Below are 21,935 nucleotides of genomic sequence, written 5' to 3'. Positions count from 1 at the left end.
AATGAATGATCATGGGACAGAAAAATGGTAAATTCTGTATTCAATCTATATTTGAACTTATATTTTTGTTACATCTCTGCAAATTATTTTCACGGGTTTAAGTATTTTTAATTCATTTTATTTTTATTTGCAAAAACATTGCACATATATCTAATTTTAAAAAATTTTCTGGGATCGTAAGACTACATGGTTAAAATATTCTATTATAATACTGTTATAGCAGATTCAATCAAAATAAGATAATTAGTAAATAAAATGTATTCACTAGAAATGTGCCTTTTAATGAAATCAGTAGGCATCCTGTATATCTATAGATGAATAATTTTTAGTGCTAGTTAAGCAGATACAGGTTTTTGTCTCAATTATATTTCTTTCTTGGTTTTTAATTGAGGTATGTGCTGAGTAACTTGTTCACATAATGAAGTAGGTGACAGTGAAAAGTATTTTATTTCAGTATTAGTCAATTATTTGAACTTGCCAAAAATCACATAATGATTTATTATCAAAAATTATTTGTAATGATCTGTGGACTGACAATTCATTTGAATCTTCCCTCGATATTGTGAAAAGCAGAAAATTGGAAACCATTTGATTAACAAAAAGATTATTTCTAGTCAATAAACTTAGCACTTCTGAGAAGTGTATCAAAAACATTTACCAAAACTTAAAAAATGAAAATAACTATACTGCCTTTTTATCATTTAACTTGAAAAATTAAAACACAGGTATACTTATACTTATTGCATTTCACTTTATTGCACTTTACAAATACTGCATTAATTACAAATCGAAGGTTTGTGGCAACCCTGCCTTCAGAAACTCAGTTGGCACCATTTTTCCTGACAGCATGTGCTGACTTTGTGTCTTGTGTCACATTTTGGTAATTCTCACAGTATTTCAAAGTCTTATTGTTATTATATCTGTTATGGTTATCTTTGTTGTTGCTATTGTAATTGTTTTTGGGTGCCATGAACTGTGCCCATATAAGAGGGTAAGTTTAATGTTGTGTGTGTTCTCACTGCTCCATAGACAAGCTGTTCTGCTATCTCTGCCCCTCTCCTAGGGCCTCTCTATTGTCTGAGATACAACAGTATTGAAATCAGGCCACTTAATAAACCTACAGTGGCCTCTAAGTGTTCAAGTGAAAGGAAGAGTCGCAAGTCTCTCATTTTAAATCAAAAGCTAGAAATGATTCACCTTAATAAGAAAGGTGCTGAAAGCACAGGCAGGCTGAAAGCTAGGTGTTTAGCACTAAGGTTAGCCAAGTTGTGAATGCAAAGGAAAAGTGAAGAAAGTTTTACAAGTTTGGATACGAGATCAAACCACCCACAACATTCCCTAAGCCAGAGCCTAATCCAGAGCAGGGCCCTAACTGTCTTCAGTTCTATTGAAGGTAAGGAATCTGCAGAAGAAAAGTTTGAAGCTAGTAAATTTTTGTTTTGTTTTGTTTTTGTTTTTTGATTTTATTATTATTATACTTTAAGTTTTAGGGTACATGTGCACAATGTGCAGGTTTGTTACATATGTATACATGTGCCATGTTGGTGTGCTGCACCCATTAACTCATCATTTAGCATTAGGTATATCTCCTAATGCCATCCCTCCCCCCTCCCCCTACCCCACAACAGTCCCCGGTGTGTGATGTTCCCCTTCCTGTGTCCATGTGTTCTCATTGTTCAATTCCCACCTATGAGTGAGAACATGTGGTGTTTGGTTTTTTGTCCTTGTGATAGTTTGCTGAGAATGATGGTTTCCAGCTTCATCCATGTCCCTACAAAGGACATGAACTCATCATTTTTATGGCTGCATAGTATTCCATGGTGTATAGGTGCCACATTTTCTTAATCCAGTCTATCATTGTTGGACATTTGGCTTGGTTCCAAGTCTTTGCTATTGTGAGCATATACATCGTATGTTTATAACTTCCTTATACCCGTAATGGGATGGGTGGTCAAGGTCTTCTATTCTAGATTCCTGAGAAACACATTGAGCATTTTTTCATGTGTTTTTTGGCTGCAAAAATGTCTTCTTTTGAGAAGTGTCTGTTCATGTCCTTCACCCACTTTTTGATGGAGTTGTTTGTTTTTTTTTCTTGTAAATTTGTTTGAGTTCATTGTAGATTCTGGATATTAGCCCTTTGTCAGATAAGTAGGTTGCAAAAGTTTTCTCCCATTCTGTAGGTTGCCTGTTCACTCTCATGGTAGTTTCTTTTGCTGTGCAGAAGCTCTTTAGTTTAATTAGATCCCATTTGTCAATTTTGGCTTTTGTTGCCATTGCTTTTGGTGTTTTAGACATGAAGTCCTTGCCCATGCCTATGTCCTGAATGATATTGCCTAGGTTTTCTTCTAGGGTTTTAATGGTTTTAGGTCTAACATGTAAGTCTTTAATCCATCTTGAATTAATTTTTGTATGAGGTGTAAGGAAGGGATCCAGTTTCAGCTTTCTACATATGGCTAGCCAGTTTTCCCAGCACCATTTATTAGATAGGGAATCCTTTCCCCATTGGTTGTTTTTGTCAGATTTGTCAAAGATCAGATAGTTGTAGATATGCAGCATTATTTCTGAGGGCTCTGTTCTGTTCCATTGGTCTATATCTCTGTTTTGGTACCAGTACCATGCTGTTTTGGTTACTGTAGCCTTGTAGTATAGTTTGAAGTCAGGTAGCATGATGCCTCTGGCTTTGTTCTTTTGGCTTAGGATTGACTCGGCAATGCGGGCTCTTTTTTGTTTCCATATGAACTTTAGTTTTTTCTAATTCTGTGAAGAAAGTCATTGGTAGCTTGATGGGGATGGCATTGAATCTATAAATTACCTTGGGCAGTGTGGCCATTTTCATGATATTGATTCTTTCTACCCATGAGCATGGAATGTTCTTCCATTTGTTTGTATCCTCTTTTATTTCATTGAGCAGTGGTTTGTAGTTATCCTTGAAGAGGTCCTTCTCATTCATTGTAAGTTGGATTCCTAGGTATTTTATTCTCTTTGAAGCAATTGTGAATGGGAGTTCACTCACTATTTAGCTGTTTGTTATTGGTATATAGTAATGCTTGTGGTTTTTGTACATTGATTTTGTATCCTGAGACTTTGCTGAAGTTGCTTATCAGCTTAAGGAGATTTTGGGCTGAGACAGTGGGGTTTTCTAGATATACAATCATGTCATCTGCAAACAGGGACAATTTGACTTCCTGTTTTCTTAATTGAATACCCTTTATTTCCTTCTCCTGCCTGATTGCCCTGGCCAGAACTTCCAACACTATGTTGAATAGGAGTGGTGAGAGAGGGCATCCCTGTCTTGTGCCACTTTTCAAAGGGAATGCTTCCAGGTTTTGTCCATTCAGTATGATATTGGCTGTGGGTTTGTCATAGATAGCTCTTATTATTTTGAGATATGTCCCATCAATACCTAATTTATTGAGAGTTTTTAGCATGAAGGGTTGTTGAATTTTGTCAAAGTCCTTTTCTGCATCTTTTGAGATAATCATGTGGTTTTTGTCTTTGGTTCTGTTTATATGCTAGATTACGTTTATTGATTTTCGTATGTTGAACCAGCCTTGCATCCCAGGAATGAAGCCCACTTGATCATGGTAGATAAGCTTTTTGATGTGCTGCTGGATTCGTTTTGCCAGTATTTTATTGAGGATTTTTGCATCAATGTTCATCAAAAATATTGGTCTAAAATTCTCTTTTTTTGTTGTGTCTCTGCCAGTCTTTGGTATCAGGATGATGCTGGCCTCATAAAATGAGTTAGGGAGGATTCCCTCTTTTCCTATTGATTGGAATAGTTTCAGAAGGAGTGGCACAAGCTCCTCCTTGTACCTCTGGTAGAATTCAGCTGTGAATCCATCTGGTCCTGGCCTTTTTTTGGTTGGTAAGCTATTAATTATTGCCTCAATTTCAGAGCCTATTATTGGTCTATTCAGAGATTCAACTTCTTCCTGGTTTAGTCTTGGGAGGGTGTATGTGTCAAGGAATTTATCCATTTCTTCTAGATTTTCTAGTTTATTAGTGAGATAGCTTCTTTCCTTAAACCTCATGAATCAAGATTTACTAGCTTCTAGTACACAAATAAACTACAAGCTAGTAAATGTTGATTCATGAGGTTTAAGAAAAGAAGCCATCTTGCTAACACAAAAGTGAAACGTGAAGCAACAAATGCTGATTAGAAACTGCAGCAAGTTATCCTGAAGATCTAGCTAAGATCACTGATGAAGGTGACTACACTAAACAACAGATTGTCAGTGTTGATGAAATAGCCTTCTATTGGAAGTAGATGCTATCTATCTAGGACTTTTATAGGTAGAGAGCAGAAACCAATGCTTGTCTTCAAATTTCAAAGGACAAGCCTACTCTCTTGTTAGGGGCCAATGAAGCTGGTGACTTTAAGTTGAAGCAAAGCTCATTTACTATTCTGCAAATTCTGTGGCCCTTAATAATTATGCCAAATCTGTTCTGCCTGTGTTTTATAAATGGAATAGCAAAGTCTGTATAATAGCACATTTGTTTACAGCATAGTTTACTGAATATTTTAAGCCCACTGTTGAGACCTGCTGCTAAGAAAAAAAGTTCTTTTCAAAATATTACTGCTTATTGACAATGCACCTGGGTCACCAAGAGCTCTGATAGAGATGTACAAGGAGGTTAATATTGTTTTCGTGCTTGCTAATACAACATTCATTCTGCAGCTCATGGATCAAGGAGTCATTTCAATTTTCAATTTCAGCAAACTATCGCAAGGACAAAAAACCAAACACCTCATGTTCTCACTCATAGGTGGGAATTGAACAATGAGAACTCTTGGACACAGGAAGGGGAACATCACATACCTGGGCCTGTCGTGGGGTGGGGGGAGGGGGGAGGGATAGCATTAGGAGATATACCTAATGTAAATGACGAGTTAATGGGTGCAGCACACCAACATGGCACATTTATACATATGTAACAAACCTGCACATTGTGCACATGTACCCTAGAACTTAAAGTATAATAAAAAAAATTTAAATACATTTTGTAAGCTTACAGCTGCCATACATAATGATTCCTCTGATGAATCTGGGAAAAAGAGATGGAAAATCTTCTGGAAAGGATTTGCCATTCTAGATAACATTATGATCATTCACTATTATGGGAGGAGGTCAAAATACCAACATTAACAGGAGTTTGGAAGAAGTTGATTTCAATCCTCATGGGTGACTTTAAGAGGTTCAGGACTTCAGTGAAGTAAGTAACTGCAGATGTGGTAGAAATAGCAAGAGAACTAGAATTAGAAGTGGAGCCTGAAGGTGTGATTAGATTGCTGCAATCTTATAAAACTTGAATCAAGGAAGAGTTGCTTCTTATGGATTAGCCAAGAAAGTAGTTTCTTGAAATATAATTTACTCCTGATGAACATGCTGTATATATTGTTGATATAACTACAAAAGGTTTAGAATAGTACATAAACTTAGTTGATAAAGCAGTGGAAAGGTTTGACAGAACTGACTCCAGTTCTGAAAGAAGTTCTACTGTGGGTAAAATGCTGTCAAATGACATCGCATGCTACAAAGAAATCTTGCATGAAAGATTCAACTGATGCAGCAAAGTTGTTTGTCTTATTTTAAGCAATTGCCAGCCAGGTGCAATGGCTCACACTTATAATCCCAGCATTTAGGGAGGCTGAGGTGGTAGTATCACTTGAGCCCAGGAATTCAAGACCAGCCTGGCAACATAGCAAGGCCCCATCTCTATGAAAAAAAATTAAAAAGAATAGCCAGGCATGGTGGCACACACCTGTGGTCCCAGCTACTAGGGAGACTTAGTTGGGAGGATCTCAAGTCTAGGGGGTCAAGGCTTCAGTGAGCTATGATTGATCCACTGCACTCCAGCCTGGGTGACAGAGCAAGACTCTGTCTTAACAACAACAAAAAGATTGCCACAGCTACCCCAGCCTTTAGCAACTGCCACCCCGATCAGTCAGCAGCCATCAACGTCAAGACAGGACCCTCCACCAGCAAAAAGACTGAAAATCACTAAAGGCTCAGATGATCATTAACATTTTTTAGCAATAAAATACTTTTAATTAAGTTATACACACTTTTTAGATATAATTCTATGCACACTTAATATAGTGTGTAAAGTGTAAACATAACTTTTATATGCACTGAGAAACCAAAAAATTTGTGACTCACTTTATTGCAATATTCGCTTTATCAAGGTTCTCTGGAACCTCACCTGCAGTGTCTCTGAGGTATGTCTTATATAATATGTGTTATATATATTCTCTACATGTATAATAATTTATTTTCTTCAGCTCCTCAGGTGAACTTTACCATGTTAGGGACAGAATTATATTCTTTTTAGACAACTTGTACAATTTTCTTTTAGTTCTTTCCTCCAAACCCTGTTGTTTTTATAGAGCTTTCTTTCATGTGGCCTTTTTAAAGTTTTATGTTGCTTGCTATTATAAATGCAAACTTTTGTATTCTGTGTTTATTATCTCTTTCTGAAATTGTGTGTTATTACCAATATTCTTTCAAAAGATATTGTGGAGTAATAGTATTAGGCACTGAAGTTTAATTTTAAATTTTTTTGCAGAATAAAAATAATTATACTTGTATAAAAGTATATGAGTGCATCGATACATGAATCTCAATGTGTTTTATATATTATCCATGTAAAAATTCTCAAATACAATACACTTGGAAATTCTTAATACCATAGTATTAGCTAAAAAATTATGTTTTTTAGGCCAAATATTGGATTGAAAATTCTGATCTAACCTAGTATTTATTTCCTCCAAATAGTGTCCCTAGTTTCAGATGAAATACAATTTTAATTTAAGAATGAAATGTGAAAGCAAGCCATTTATACGTTGAGAAGTCCCATAAAATACTATGGAATTTAATCGAGTCTAAGATAGTCTCAATTGTTAAGTTGCAGTGTTATTTTATAGTACACCAAGAAAGAAAATAATGCTGTCACTGAAGCAAAACACAGTTTCTTAATATTTAGAATTTTTATAACTACCAAAAGAACTTTTTTAGACTTAAATGCAGATTATTTTAATAATTTTAATCACTTGTGAATATTTTATGTATATACACACACAGACATACATTGGAAAATATACATTTAAAAAATTGGTAAGGCATTCCTAAACCTTCTTCCCTTTCACTGCCGGACTCTTCTAAATTACTTTGGAGTCCGAGTTTTCAACATTCACATCTCACACCTAAGCTTATTCTCTTTGTCAGTGTGCAATATATTTTAACAGAGAGATCCACCATTTTTCCGGTAATTTCATCTAAAGAGCTACACCCAATCTTTAAGTTTTGATGTTGCTATTTACTCTAACTTACTAGAACGTGTCAACAGAAGATTTTTCAGTCAAAAATCAGGATTTATATTTATATTCATTTTTCAAATGCTCTTTAAAAGCTTCTATTGAAATGCGATTAAGCATTGTCCAATCAAGCCACAGGAAATAATCACCAAATTCAGACATGCATAGTCCATGATAACAACATTACTACCTATGACTGCCTCTTGATGAACCTAGATTGGAAAAAGTCATTAGGTGTAAGACATCCTTATTGCTAATATGATTGATAGGATGTGAAAACAATAGGTGTCTTAGAATCAACAAATTATAGTATTAAAGAAAAATCACTGTTGAAGATAATTTTAAAAAACAATTTCAGCTCTAATGGCATATGTATGTGTATACACACACATTATTCTAGAAAATAAAATTTTAACAGACAAGTCATTTATGTAATTCCTAGATTTTTTTGTTACATAAATTTACCTGAATCTGTTAAGATGTTTTGGATATTTTAGCTATGTTCTATTGAAAAACTTTTCCATCAAAATTTGAATGATTATGGTTACAACAAAATATATGTTCAACACTTCTAATTTATTATTTCATGTGCTTTATACATATGACTGAAAATAACCTGTCAAACTGATCATTTGTGAAGTATTGAAAAGTTCTCATTATATTTCACGTGAACTAGTATTGCTCCTCTGACCATTAAAATGTGCTTTCTCGCCTTTCCAAATGATTGGATGTTAAAGATAAACAAATAAATGACAATAGGAACTGAGTATTTCTTTATCTCCTCTCTGCTCTAGGTCCTGTAAGTAGTGTTTTGGTGAATAAATACGGCAGCCGGCCGGTGGTGATAGCAGGAGGCTTATTATGCTGTCTTGGAATGGTGTTGGCCTCCTTTAGTAGCAGCGTGGTACAGCTGTACCTCACTATGGGATTCATTACAGGCAAGTCGTTTAGTCTTCAGCTTATTCTTAACTCTTCTGTTATTTTCAAAGCTCTATGAGAAGAATGAACAACAGAAAATTCTTATTTTCTTTGATTTTTTTAATAAACAATGCAGTTTTAAAGTATTTTCATCTAGTACATTGAAATTCAAGCTATTTAGTGGGCAAACATTTCATTTTTTAAAAAATAAAAAGTTATCAGACAAGTTACTTATCATATAAATTTAAAAAGAAAACAGCTTTAATTTGCTTTTTTTCCTTTTTTGCTTTTTACTCTTCAGCCAATGGAGATGGTGTTGTTGGACACAGACTTTCTGATGTAAATAAATACCTTCATTATTATAAAACTTATTTTCATGACATCTCCATTTGCAGTATCTGACTTTCCACTCATAATATGTTAAAACGATGCCAGAGAGATATTTTCTGGATGCACTGATTTAGCTTCAACAATAAAATTATTGTTACTTGTTCTGATTAGTGGTAGAGCTCATTAACCCTGTTCCTTCTTTTTCTTACTGAAATGATCCTGTTTAAAAGCTCAGTGAGCCACACTTTCTTCTAACACAAATATTAAAAATGCTATTGACTCAAAATGACCACAATATGTACACCTGGAAAGCACTACTTAGTCTAAATAAAAAATTGCATTACAAATTTATATTCAACATATTAGGAAAAATTGGACTTCAATATATAAAGAGACTGAATCTTTTCTTTCTGCCCAGAGATAAAAAGGCAAACATATTTACACTCATGTAATCTTACACTCATGTATCATTTGATGAAAAAAAGTATTGAAGCTTACAGTAATAGTGATGTTAAAATCTTTCTCTTTACAATCTATCCACATCGCTCTCCTTTTTTGATATAACAAAATGCATTTAACATTGTAAATGAAAACTGTCTTATATTTAAGCATTGTCACAGTGAAGAGAGTGCCTTTTCTTTTGTGTAGAGAAATTGACTACTGCATTTGACTGTAGACGTCGGGATGGGCCTACAAGTAGGGAAAAGATGATTTTGTTATTTCCTGCACTACAGATATCAAGGACATTATTGGTGTTTCAACTTACATTTGTATTCCTTTGGCTCTTAAATACTTTGATGCCCCCAAAGTCAATTATTAAGTCCATCTATGAGGGATTTACTTTAAATCATTATCAGCAAATACTTTGACTTTGGTTTCCAAAAGTAGACAGATCTAGCATTTAAACTTAACACATATTATCTGTGTGATCATGGGTACGTTAACCTCCTTATACTTTCTTTGTCTATAAAATTGGATAAATAGTAGCCCTTTTTAAAGGAGTTATTAGAAAAATGTAAAAAATGAATACGTAGTACTTTACAGAGTACCCAGAATTTTGATGATCATAAATAAATGTTTGCAAATAATCACAATACCATTTATATAATATCTTACAGTTCTAGAACTTACTTTATTTTGGCAAAATCTTTTTGTATTGTTAGGTGAAGTCAAGCTCAGGAAGTCTAAGTGTTTTGCCCAGTAATATAAAGTAGGTACTTATTTGGAGGAGATCGGTTCTATTGATTTCAAGCCTGTGTTTATTTTACCATGCCAGAATGAGAAAGAGATGGCAACCATTTCCAAATGAAAATATGGATTAAGATTTGAAGGCAAAAGTTCCAGGCGACAGAATGGGGAAAATGATATAAGATAAAAAAAAAAAACAAACTTAAGCTCTGAAACATAATACCTGGATTTTAGTTTGGGTTCTTCTACTTACAAGCTACTTGACCGTAGGCTGATCAGTTTTGTTATTTATAAATTGGATTTAATTACACTCATTCTGCATATCTCACAGGTATGGCTGAGGTATAGCTTTAGAGAACATGCTGTCCTGTTACTCTCCAAAGCATGTTCTTTTCCTTCTTGTCAGCTTTTAGGGGTCCTCTTACTTGTAGAAAATGTCTGTATTAAAGGGTTGGAGTATTTGTACACAGACCTGTGTATTTCACAGCTGGAATACTTAACCACTTTGCAGAACTGTTTCAATCTAGGTAAATTAGTTAATATAGAAGAACTCTTACCTCTCTAGCCCCTAAAATAAATATAGAGTAATTCCTAGTTTAAGGGAAAACGAGATAGTTTATGTAAGTCAAATTTTATATAAACCAATGTACTTTTTTTTTTGAGACAGAGTCTCGCTCTGTCGCCAGGCTGGAGTGCAGTGGCATGATCTCGGCTCACTGCAACCTCTGCCCCTCCTCAGTCTAAGCGATTCTCTTGCCTCAGCCTCCCAAGTAGCTGGGATTACAGGCATGTGCCACCACACCCGGCTAATTTTTGTAATTTTAGTAGAGACGGGGTTTCACCATGTTGGTCAGGATGGTCTCAATCTCCTGACCTTATGATCCATCTGCCCCGGCCTCCCAAAGTGCTGGGATTACAGGCATGAACCACCACTCCCAGCCTACATCAATGTACTTTTTAAAGGATCTTATTTATTACAATCGCTCAGTAGTGCCTTAGTGAGCTACAAGAGGTAATGTATTTTCCAAAGGTGATACTCAACACTGCCAAGGAGCTCCCTAGACAGTGGGACTTTGGCTCATATAAACAATCAGTGTTAATCCCTGAATTAAAACTATGTTTCAAGCAAAAAATTCCTTTTTACTTAGCACACATGTGCATCTATATACATTAAATGTGGAATGTGAGGGATATACAGCATGAATTTTTTGTTATTTGCATATAGTATTGAAACAAATGTTTGTGGGGAGACATAAGATTGTTACAGATTATGACCTTTTTAGTCTGTTTATAATTCTTCAATGCCAAAAGTAAAGTATTCATTTTTATATTGCCCTCTTGCTCACAAGGAAGAAATCTATTCTATATATGTGTATATAAGTATATGTCAAGAGGAAAGGATCTGAGGAATTAAATGATTTTAATTGAGAACTAATAATTTTGTCCTAGTTTCAACCTATTGTATGACTGTTGATATATCAGTAGAAATTCTTAGTTTTATTTTTGTGCTTTAAAATTAAAGGAATTAAACTCGAAACTGTCATTTCAAGTATTCAGTTATGAAAACCTTTTTGTTTTTGTGCAATTACATTTATAATAATCAAAATGTACTATCTGATATTGCATTAATTCTGCCTTTCCCACTTGAATGTACATTTTGAGGAGTAATTTCTTTTGTGAGTGCCATAATGTGTTTGTGTTTTCCCCCACTTTTGTTTTGTTCTCTTTAGGTTTAGGTTTAGCCTTCAACCTGCAACCCGCCTTAACCATAATTGGCAAATACTTCTATAGGAAGCGACCCATGGCAAATGGATTGGCCATGGCAGGAAGTCCTGTTTTCTTAAGTTCATTGGCTCCTTTCAATCAGTACCTTTTTAATACTTTTGGCTGGAAAGGAAGCTTCCTGATTTTGGGAAGTCTACTTTTGAATGCCTGTGTGGCTGGTTCCCTCATGAGACCCCTTGGACCCAATCAAACCACTTCTAAGTCTAAAAATAAGACTGGCAAAACAGAAGATGATTCAAGCCCAAAGAAAATCAAAATGAAGAAATCAACTTGGGAAAAAGTTAATAAGTATTTAGATTTCTCCCTTTTTAAGCATAGAGGATTTCTGATATATCTGTCTGGAAATGTCATTATGTTCCTAGGTTTTTTTGCCCCCATTATATTCTTGGCTCCATATGCTAAAGACCAGGGAATTGATGAGTACTCGGCAGCTTTTCTTCTATCTATTATGGCTTTCGTTGATATGTTTGCTAGGCCTTCTGTAGGATTAATTGCAAACTCCAAATATATTCGACCTCGAATTCAGTACTTCTTCAGTTTTGCAATCATGTTCAATGGAGTGTGTCATCTCTTGTGCCCACTGGCACAGGACTACACAAGCCTGGTATTATATGCTGTATTTTTTGGCCTTGGATTTGGGAGTGTTAGCAGTGTTCTCTTTGAAACTCTCATGGACCTCGTGGGTGCACCAAGATTTTCCAGTGCCGTCGGACTTGTCACAATTGTGGAGTGTGGCCCAGTTCTTCTTGGCCCTCCTCTTGCTGGTAAGAACATTTTTCATCAAGGAAAGTATAAAGCATAAAATTAATATCCATTAACTGAGACTTTATATACAGATTTTTAAATGTGTTTTATAATAATACTAATAGCCTGAAGGAATATGGGCAGGTTAATTTTAGGTTTTATTATAAACTTTAAAATTTCACAATTAGTCAATTTTAGACCTAAATTTGTTTCAGAACCTGGACCTGTGAACTTAAGAACTTATGTTAGACTGATAATTAGTAGCATAATCTTCAGGATTTTTATCTACTTCAGTTGTTTCAGTCTCTTAAAAATATATCAGAAAAAAATGCTATTTTATCTTTATCATTGGTGAACAGATCTCTCATCTGTTTATATTGAAATGAGCCAAAAATGTAAAATATTCTCTCAAAAGGTCAGAATCTATTTTTTAGTTGAGTACATTGGATATATTAATTTGAAATTTGTTACATGCTGAGAAAATACATTTATAATATCACCAATAGGAATATATTCATGTATCTATTCCATAAAGAGAAAGACAGGGATGACCGAAAATTTATTCACAGTCTTTTTGAGGGTCACTCATGTTCCATGTTTATAAATTGGAAAGATTACCTTCAGATTTTAAGATCTGAAATATTTTCAAAGATGCCAATAAAAGTGTCTATGCTAAATTATTCAGTAAAAAGATGCAGTACATGTTTAGAGGATGACCAAAGAACACTCTCACAAATTGAGAAGCTGGTCTGATATTCAAAAGAGAGAGAGAGAAGTAGATAAAATATACATCACAAAAGCATTAGATTTTTTGTTGGAATCGCTTGTGGTTATTTTATAGTTTCCTTCTGAATTACAGTGGTGAATGCTTTTAGAAGTAAATTATGCCTTCTGAACTTATGGTTTAAAGAGATGTATAAGAGCATTTTGAAGTTAAAACTTTGTTTAGTCTTAGACTTTAAATGTTATAAATATTACATTCTGTTTGTGCACCAGCCTTTGCCAGCAACCACTGTATATTGTTTTGGTTAATACTAGACTTAGGTATTCACTTAGACTCTTGGCCTGCTCTCTCATGGTCAGAGTCATTGCCAGGCTAAATGTAAATTTTTCCATTATTTAGTCAGTTTTTAAACTGTTTTCTACATGACATCAAGGAACCATTCTGAAAGTGTGAAAATTCATGTTTAATTTGTTAATTTTAATGACATCATTGACCTTTTGTCTCTTCATTTTTTTTCACTTGGTTAGGAATGAATCAAAGTTGGCTGTAAGACCTAGGTGGTGTGGTTGTTGTCTTTCTTTGTCCACCAGGGCTATCCTATGGTATCTAGCACAGGTGTTTTAGGTGGTATATCTCTCAATATAAATATACCATGACATCAAAACAATTGTCAAAAAAGAGTGAAAGCCAGTAGGTCTTGTTATTTATCAGGCAGTTGATTTTGTTACATAAGATAAGCACAATTGGTCCTTCTTTCGATACAGAATTAGTTTGATCAAATGAGTTTTAGAGCCTATTCTTATCCACACAATTCTTAGTGTCAACAGAGAAGTTACCATGCATGAGGGGATGAAAAAAGAATCAAGTCCAAATACATAGTGGGGATACACTCTAAGAATTAAAATAAAGGCATCTTATTTGGCCACTCCCACCTGAGCAGATAATGTGCATTAATATTTTTAAAAAACAGTTTCAATATTTTTGAATGCTTATTGTGTTAACATTGCCAAACCATGTGCCACTGGTAGCAAATGGCAGTAACTGATTTTAGACCTATTGTTGAAACTCTCAGACTATAGCCATTATATATCCATTTTTTCATTCCATGTCTGCCATCTGCTACCCCTAATATTTCTTGACTTTTAGATTGGCTTCTCTTCTATACTATTTGATTATTGCTAGAACTGCTGGCCCATAGTAGGCACTGAGTTAATATTTTTGAATGACTGAATATTATTGCTGTTATGTCTTACATAGTTGCAGCACAGCAATGAAAAGTAGGGAGTGTGTGGTTTCTATTTCGTATTTTTTTCAGACTGAACTTTCACTGCTCCTCTCAGAAAGAATTGAAGCTTCAGTTCTGGAAAGCATATCTGGTTTCTTGATGATGCTAAAAAAATCTTAAAACATTTAGAAAGTATGCTGATGTGGCAGCCCAAAGTGGTATTAACTCTGATGGGCCATGGACCTAATGCTTTTATATTTAGAAGTATAACAATCATTGTAGAAATAGAAATATTTGACTCAAGTTAGGAAGGCAAATTAAAATTATGCCATTTTTGTTATGTTTCTGACTATGTCATGCTTACTTAAATAAACCCATTCTACCATCTACCTGATTAAAACAGAAAATTTTGTTTAGGTAATATATTGCAAGTAGCCAAATTTAATGTTGAGCCACTGACTAGATTCTAGGGAGAATGCTATGGATTCTGACTAAACAGACTGGTTTGAAAGTTGTATCAGAATCACTTGGAATGCATATGCTAATTTATATAGATTTGTATACACTAAATTTTGCTGTTAATAATTACTAAGAATTAGATGCCTGCATAAGCAAGAGACAAAACTAAATATAAGCTGACAAAATTTTAAAAGTCAATAAATCTTCAGATTAAATGGCACCAGACTAGATTTTAAATGGTCTCAATAATCAAATGGAACAAATAGTTTTTTTACTGATTAGTTTGCCCTTAATAATTTAGACTCAAATAAAGTAAAAAACTAGGATTAGCTCAAATAGTGACATGGCACTTAAACAACACGTTAGGTGAAGCCATTCTGCAGAGTAGTTAAGAATTAGTACAGACAGACCTCATTTAAGAGTCTAGATTCTACCACTAACTAGCTACATAACCATGCCCCGATTACTTCACAGTACTCCTTGTAAGGATCAAGCGAGATATTACAGATAAAATTATTAGGCTAGTATGGGGCATAGAGAAAGCACTTAGTAAGTATTAGACACTGTTAGGAACCATGTAAAAGCCTTTGGGTTTCTCCTAAAGAAAGTAACTTTTGGCCGGGCGCGGTGGCTCACGCTTGTAATCCCAGCACTTTGGGAGGCCGAGGCGGGCGGATCACGAGGTCAGGGGATCGAGACCACAGTGAAACCCCGTCTCTACTAAAAATAGAAAAAATTAGCCGGGCGTGGTGGCGGGCGCCTGTAGTCCCAGCTACTCGGAGAGGCTGAGGCAGGAGAATGGCGTGAACCCGGGAGGCGGAGCTTGCAGTGAGCCGAGATTGCGCCACTACACTCCAGCCTGGGTGACAGAGCAAGACTCCGTCTCGAAAAAAAAAAAAAAAAAAAAAGAAAGTAACTTTTATCTATTGAAGAGAAAAGGAAGCATGGAGGAAGCATGGAAAAGGTGAAGCAATCCTACCGTGTGCTGTAAATAGAGATATCTATATTTACATGTATAGATATAAAAATATACCTCACTCATGTATGTATTAATGTATACACACACAAAAAATGCCTAGTTTGTCTCATTTGTATATTTTACTCGGAGAAATAATTTTTAGTAAATTTAATGTATTAGCAATATAATACTGTGTCTCTGCATACCTTTACTAAGCATATATAGAAGTCATAATCTAGATTTTTTTATTTTTAAAGTCTTATTTGACATTAATTTAAATAAGAGTAATATACTTTGAAGAATAATTTATTTGAATTTTTATAATTATATGACTGTTTGTTTTATTATGCCAACTTAAAAGATGTTCTTTGTCTTCTAGGTAAATTGGTGGATGTAACTGGAGAATATAAATACATGTACATGTCCTGTGGGGCTATTGTGGTAGCAGCAAGCGTGTGGCTGCTCATTGGCAATGCTATCAACTATAGATTGCTTGCAAAGGAAAGGAAGGAGGAAAATGCAAGGCAGAAGACCAGAGAATCTGAACCCTTGAGCAAATCTAAACATTCGGAAGATGTTAATGTCAAAGTTTCAAACACACAGAGTGTAACCTCAGAAAGAGAAACTAATATCTAACAAGAATCACATCTCTCTCTGATTTCAGTGTTTATGACTTTCCCTAGGAGTTTGTTTTTCATTTTGTTTTTTTAAAGTGTTAGAAAAGGTTTTCGCTGAAATGAGGAGTCACAATTAAGGATGGAGATGATATTTTCCTCAATGGCAAATTCTAAATTAGTTTTTGGGTAGTTAAATTTTGAGATTATGCATAAAAAGAATCCATGCTATAGGTTTATTTCCATACCTGACTCTGGGTGTGGTGGTTACAATACTAATTTTAAAGTCTTCCAGTGACTTTCAGTCTTGGTTATATGGAGAATTCTGAATCCCAAACTTCTGGTTTAAGTAGGTAGAAGGAAGACGCCTAATCCTACAAAGTGACCCTTTATACATTTCATTTTTTATTTGATATTAAAGTATGAGATAGAGTTGAGAGACAATTAATTATCTCCTCTTACACACAAACATACATACTCCCACATGCTTACCCACATGTACACAGAGTATCTGGAGAATAAAACCCAAATTCAAAAAAAATCATGATAATTTATTTTTAAGGTAAAAATAATCGATGAAGATAAAAGAAACATATGTCTGCGTGCTACTTTACAATGTTGGTTTTAAAGATAAGCACATGGGTAAAAATGAGGGTGATCCTTATTCAAAAATACATCTGACTACTATAAAAATATTTGCATATATAAGTTTGACAAAGAAAAGAAAATCAATGTTAAACCATTAAATCTGAGCACTGTTAGACTTGACTAATCCATGCACATGATTTTTGTTTTGAGTAGGGGGCATTAGTACCTGGTGCTAGAGAATAGAACCCTCAAATAATTTTTAGAATTCTTACCTAATATGTAAAAGTCTGCATGACTCTTAACAATGAGCCACATCCATTGATTTCACAAGGATTTTAGTTCGTAATCCAGAAAGTAATTAATAATCAGGCATTTTATTTTAATCAGGCATCAATCCAGATTCACTGTTATACTGAAATATCAAAGTAAAGTCCTAGTTGGCAGGATTGTAAGTAGACTGAATTCTAATTTTTCCCAACACATAGTGGTAATTGGAGGTTACTCTTATGAATACTCCATCTGAATACGACTAAGAGAGTGACAGGTGGTTTTAATGAACCCTCTAAGCTCTCTCAGCTCCCTCCCTTCCACAAAATGCAAGAGCAAAAGCAAACCACAAACAGGCCTTGTGCTCAACCACTGGAAATGCCTCCTAGGATAAGAATGGCAGCACTTGAAAATTCTGCCCTCTACTGATGAGACTTCCTGCTGCCTTTGCACATAACTAAGCCAGGAAACTTAAAAAGCCTAGAAATAGAGGCACTGTATGACTTGCAATTGTAGGTATAGTTTATAACCTGATAGCAAAAAACTTGAAATATTGCAGCCCAGGTTAATTCAGCACTTTCCCATTTTCATAACTATGTGAAAACATCTGGGAATTTGAATCACTCCTGAATACAGAGGCATGTTCTTTTTAAACTATAAATACCATTTTGAGTGAGAAAGTACTTTTAAACAAGAAAGAAATTGTACATTATGACTGAAGTTATAAATATAATATTTACATCTATAAATCTGAAGTTTGACATTATGATTAATTGAAAAAGTATTTAGTGCTTGACTATTAAAGTAGTGTCACTCTTAAGATGTCAAAGGGAATTAGCCATTTTTTTTATTGTAATAAAGGCAGGTGCTATTTTTTCTGGTGAGATTGCACCTGGATACCAGGCTTTTGTAATAGTTAACATTAAATATTTGATTCATAAAGTTAATTCACTGCTTAAGCATGTGGCTCATATTTAGGAAGCTATATAAAATTCAGTTTTTCATTTAACATTTGCTCTTTTGCATATGAAGAGATATTTGTATTTTTCAAAATGTTAAGTAAAGATGTGCCAATATCATAGGTAAATAAATTAGGAAAAATGTGGGACTTTACGGCTGTTTTTAATTTAGTTTCACTCGATCTTGATTCTTGAATTAGCTATGTTTATATTTTTAGTTCTTTTTTATTCAACTCGGATTTGTCAAGAAATGTAACCTCTAAATTGTGTAGTACCTCTCCAATCATAGATTTCCAGAAAAAAAAAAAATTCTACTTTCCAAAAAGTGTCTTGAATTCTCTGAAAAGGCATATTAAACTAATATGAATATCAGATACCAGGGGAAATAAATGGCAAAGTAATAATCATGAGGTTTTAGGTCAAAGGCTATATTATGTATATTTTTTATTACCTTCTAGTAGAGACATCCTCCTGGGTGCAGTTCAGTGGCCTTCTCCAGGGAGGAGGTTTATTTACATACTGATGAGTTTCTCGTCACGTCAAAACCCATTCGCATTTGTCTGGCTGCTCTTTGGTTGTCTTCATTCGTTATTTATTTCTAACACTGATTGTATTAAATTGTTAGAAAAGAAAGTAAAACTTGCACATTCAAAGCACATGATTTATACAGTCACACCTGGCAGTAGCAGTGCACAGAGTTACAAATATGCACACATGTTAACTGCTATGCATCAGTATTGACAGTTAAACCAGAACACACTTGAAACAGTGACATAAATACCTACAGGATTCAGAATTGTTCCAGGGTAATATAAATTATTCTACTTGTTCACTCTCCCCACCCTCTTGAACTTGTTAGAAGATTTGCTGCTTTAGCAGAATCTTTCCAAGATTGAGAAAAGTGCATCAACCTAGGATTTTCATTATTATATAGTCACATAAATGGAGGAGGAGATATATTTGGCTTCTGCCTCTACAACAATTAGTATGAACATATTTCTTTCTGTAGGGAATAATAGGTTTTAAAGATTTGAGATATCATGAAGCAAAGTCAGGGTATACCACTACAATCCCCACTAATCTCTATTCCCCCATTATGAAATTGTACAGAAGAAAGGGTGTCATTAAATCAAGGTATCCAAATAATTCATGGCTACTTTAACTATTTTTTCATTCGTGTTAACTGAGCCCCCCATATTTTTCACTACTTAACCTTAAATATGCCATCACTGATTTATGAATAGAACATTGGGTTTGCACTTTTCCTGACCCATCCTCACCCCCTTTCCTGATCCTTTTTGCATTCGCCTAGCACACCTTAAGAGACAACAAATCAGGTTTTAGTGTATTTCACATTGGAAGACATGATGTTTTCTCAGTATAACACTACATGACTCATAAATAATCACTTTTTTGGTACCAAGTTTCAACACTTTAGCTCATGGACTCATTGGCCTCAGCCTACTACTAAGAAATAAGTAAAATAATTAGATTTGTTATGTTTGAATGTGCACTTTAAAAAATCTAGATAATTTATACTCATTCCTTTCTGGCTGTACAACATGACAAGAATAGAGAAAAGAAGACTAAGAGATATATGATAGAAATGTAAGTTTTTATGTAGATGACGTAAATATGAAGAGATACTCTTGGTCAGTTAGTTGAAACATTTTTTATCTAAAACAGCTTTAAAAAATCCCTTTCGTATGTGGAATGTTGAAGACTTTTAATTAAAATAAAAATTATTATTTTTAGGCTTAATAGGGAGATTGGATGCATAGTGGAAAGGGAACTAATATTTATGTGTTACGCATTTCGCTTATGTAATGCCTTTCAATATTAAAACCAAAACCATGGCAGAATTATTACTAGCTTGATATGACAGATGAGTGAAAACAAAAAACAAAGAAGCTCAGCAAACTACCCAAAGTTAAAAGGTAGTATGAACCAAAATTAAAACTCAGGTTTAGCTAAAACCAGAAAGATCCCCTAGGGTGCTCATTACCATGCTGCCTCCCAACAGAGGCCAGAGAAACAAAGGAAGATAAAATATAGGTACAAAAAAGGTACATCCTATATAGTAAAACAACTAGGTTTAACTGTAACTCGTACTATGATTTATTTAGTGTTTATTAGACTGCATTTGCTAGAACCTGAATATGTAATTTCTTTCCTTCTTTTTTTTATTTTTGAGACTGAGTCTCGCTCTTGTTGCCCAGGCTGGAGTGCAGTGGCGCAATCTCGGCTCACTACAACCTCCACCTCCTGGGTTCAAGCAATTCTGCCTCAGCCTCCCGAGTAACTGGAATTACAGGCATGTGCCACCATGCCCGGCTATTTTTGTGGTTTTTTTTTTTTTTTTTTTTTTTTTTTAGTAGAGACGGGGTTTCTCCTTGTTGGTCAGGCTGGTCTTGAACTCTGACCTCAGGTGATTCGCTCGCCTCTGCCTCCCAAAGTGCTGGGATTACAGGCGTGAGCCACTGTGCCCAGCCTTGAATACGTAATTTCTGATTGCCTGCTTTTCTCCCCAATGCAAATTATCTCAAATAATGATAATTATTACCTATAGACATAATTACTTCAATATGACTCTTTTTCTCATAAAAATAATGACATATTTGAGTCAGGCATAATACATTTTTTCTGAGGTTGGAGTTAGCAGGAAAATGTTATCTTTTATGAATAAATAATTCCCAGATTGGTTGCTACATATAATAATTCAAAAAGTAAAATAATTACCTGGATGTGGTCGTGTGCACCTGTAGTCCCAGCTACTCGGGAGGCTGAGACGAGAGGGTCATTTGAGCCCAGGAGGTTGAGGCTTCAGTGAGATATAATGGCCCCACTTGCAGTCCAGCCTAGGCAATAGAGTGAGACTCTGTCTCAAAAAAAAAAAAAAAAAAAAAAAAGGTAAAATGTACTTATTAGAAAACATTATATTTAGAATTTTAGTGATTATTTCATTTATAATATTATCCCTAGCTACCCAAAAAAAAAAGATTATAAGATACAAATGATTTGGTTTACCTATACAGTTACATATTAATTTTAATCATTTAATACAACTTACCCTACACTCTAGCTTATTTTTCAAGTTTCTCTGAACATCTTTGTTGTCATTCACCTCTTTGTCTGTTTGTTCTATAGAGAAAACAAGTGTCATTGCTTTTGTCTTCTCCATCTAGACTTTTGAAGTCCTTAGACTATAGTTCTCCTTACCTCTATTCAGATAGTGCACTTGCAAGGCGCTGCAATTCTTCTCAAAGTCAGCCATGATGCACATGTTTATAATTACATACACATATAATTGAATATGATTTTAGAGTCTTGAAAAACTGATCTTCTTTGGCACTATCCTGAATGTTTTTAATTTTCTTTTTTTTTTTATTTATTTTTTATTATTTTTTTTTTATTATACTTTAGGTTTTAGGGTACATGTGCACAATGTGCAGGTTTGTTACATATGTATCCATGTGCCATGTTGATTTCCTGCACCCATTAGCTCGTCATTTAGCATTAGGTATATCTCCTAATGCTGTCCCCGCCCCCCCCACCCAACAATGAGAACTCATGGACACAGGAAGGGGAACATCACATTCCGGGTGTTTTTAATTTTCTTAAAGTGCCTGACAACATTGAGTAACAAAGCTTACCATCACCACATTGCACCATTACGTATTATTCTGTAGTCTCCATCAATGCAGTGACATCACTGATGCATCATACCAACAAGCTTTCTAACCACAACCATTCAGAGCACCAATCAGCATCTATATTGAGAATATAAGGCTAATATTACAAACTTGACTTTACTCATCTCTCTTTAAGATTTTGATTTCTGCACAACCATATGCAGAG

The 21,935-nt window shown here is 34.6% G+C and overlaps 1 protein-coding gene across 1 annotated transcript in view; it reads left to right on the top strand.

The window, feature by feature from the left end:
• SLC16A7 (solute carrier family 16 member 7) overlaps nucleotides 1–18,592 on the top strand; it is a 178,507-nt gene extending 159,915 nt beyond the window's left edge. Inside the window, exons 4-6 of the mRNA XM_032173201.2 lie at nucleotides 8,113–8,256; nucleotides 11,485–12,303; nucleotides 16,029–18,592. Of these exons, the coding sequence (XP_032029092.1) occupies nucleotides 8,113–8,256; nucleotides 11,485–12,303; nucleotides 16,029–16,285 (1,220 nt within the window). The 3' untranslated portion in view covers nucleotides 16,286–18,592. The remainder of the gene's footprint in view (nucleotides 1–8,112; nucleotides 8,257–11,484; nucleotides 12,304–16,028) is intronic.
• Nucleotides 18,593–21,935: the final 3,343 nt, after the last annotated feature.

This window comes from Hylobates moloch, unplaced genomic scaffold (genome assembly GCF_009828535.3).
Source record: "Hylobates moloch isolate HMO894 unplaced genomic scaffold, HMol_V3 SCAFFOLD_13, whole genome shotgun sequence".
Lineage (NCBI taxonomy): Eukaryota > Metazoa > Chordata > Mammalia > Primates > Hylobatidae > Hylobates > Hylobates moloch.
Note: the sequence above shows the minus strand (reverse complement) of the source record. Positions and strands in the feature narration are given on the sequence as shown.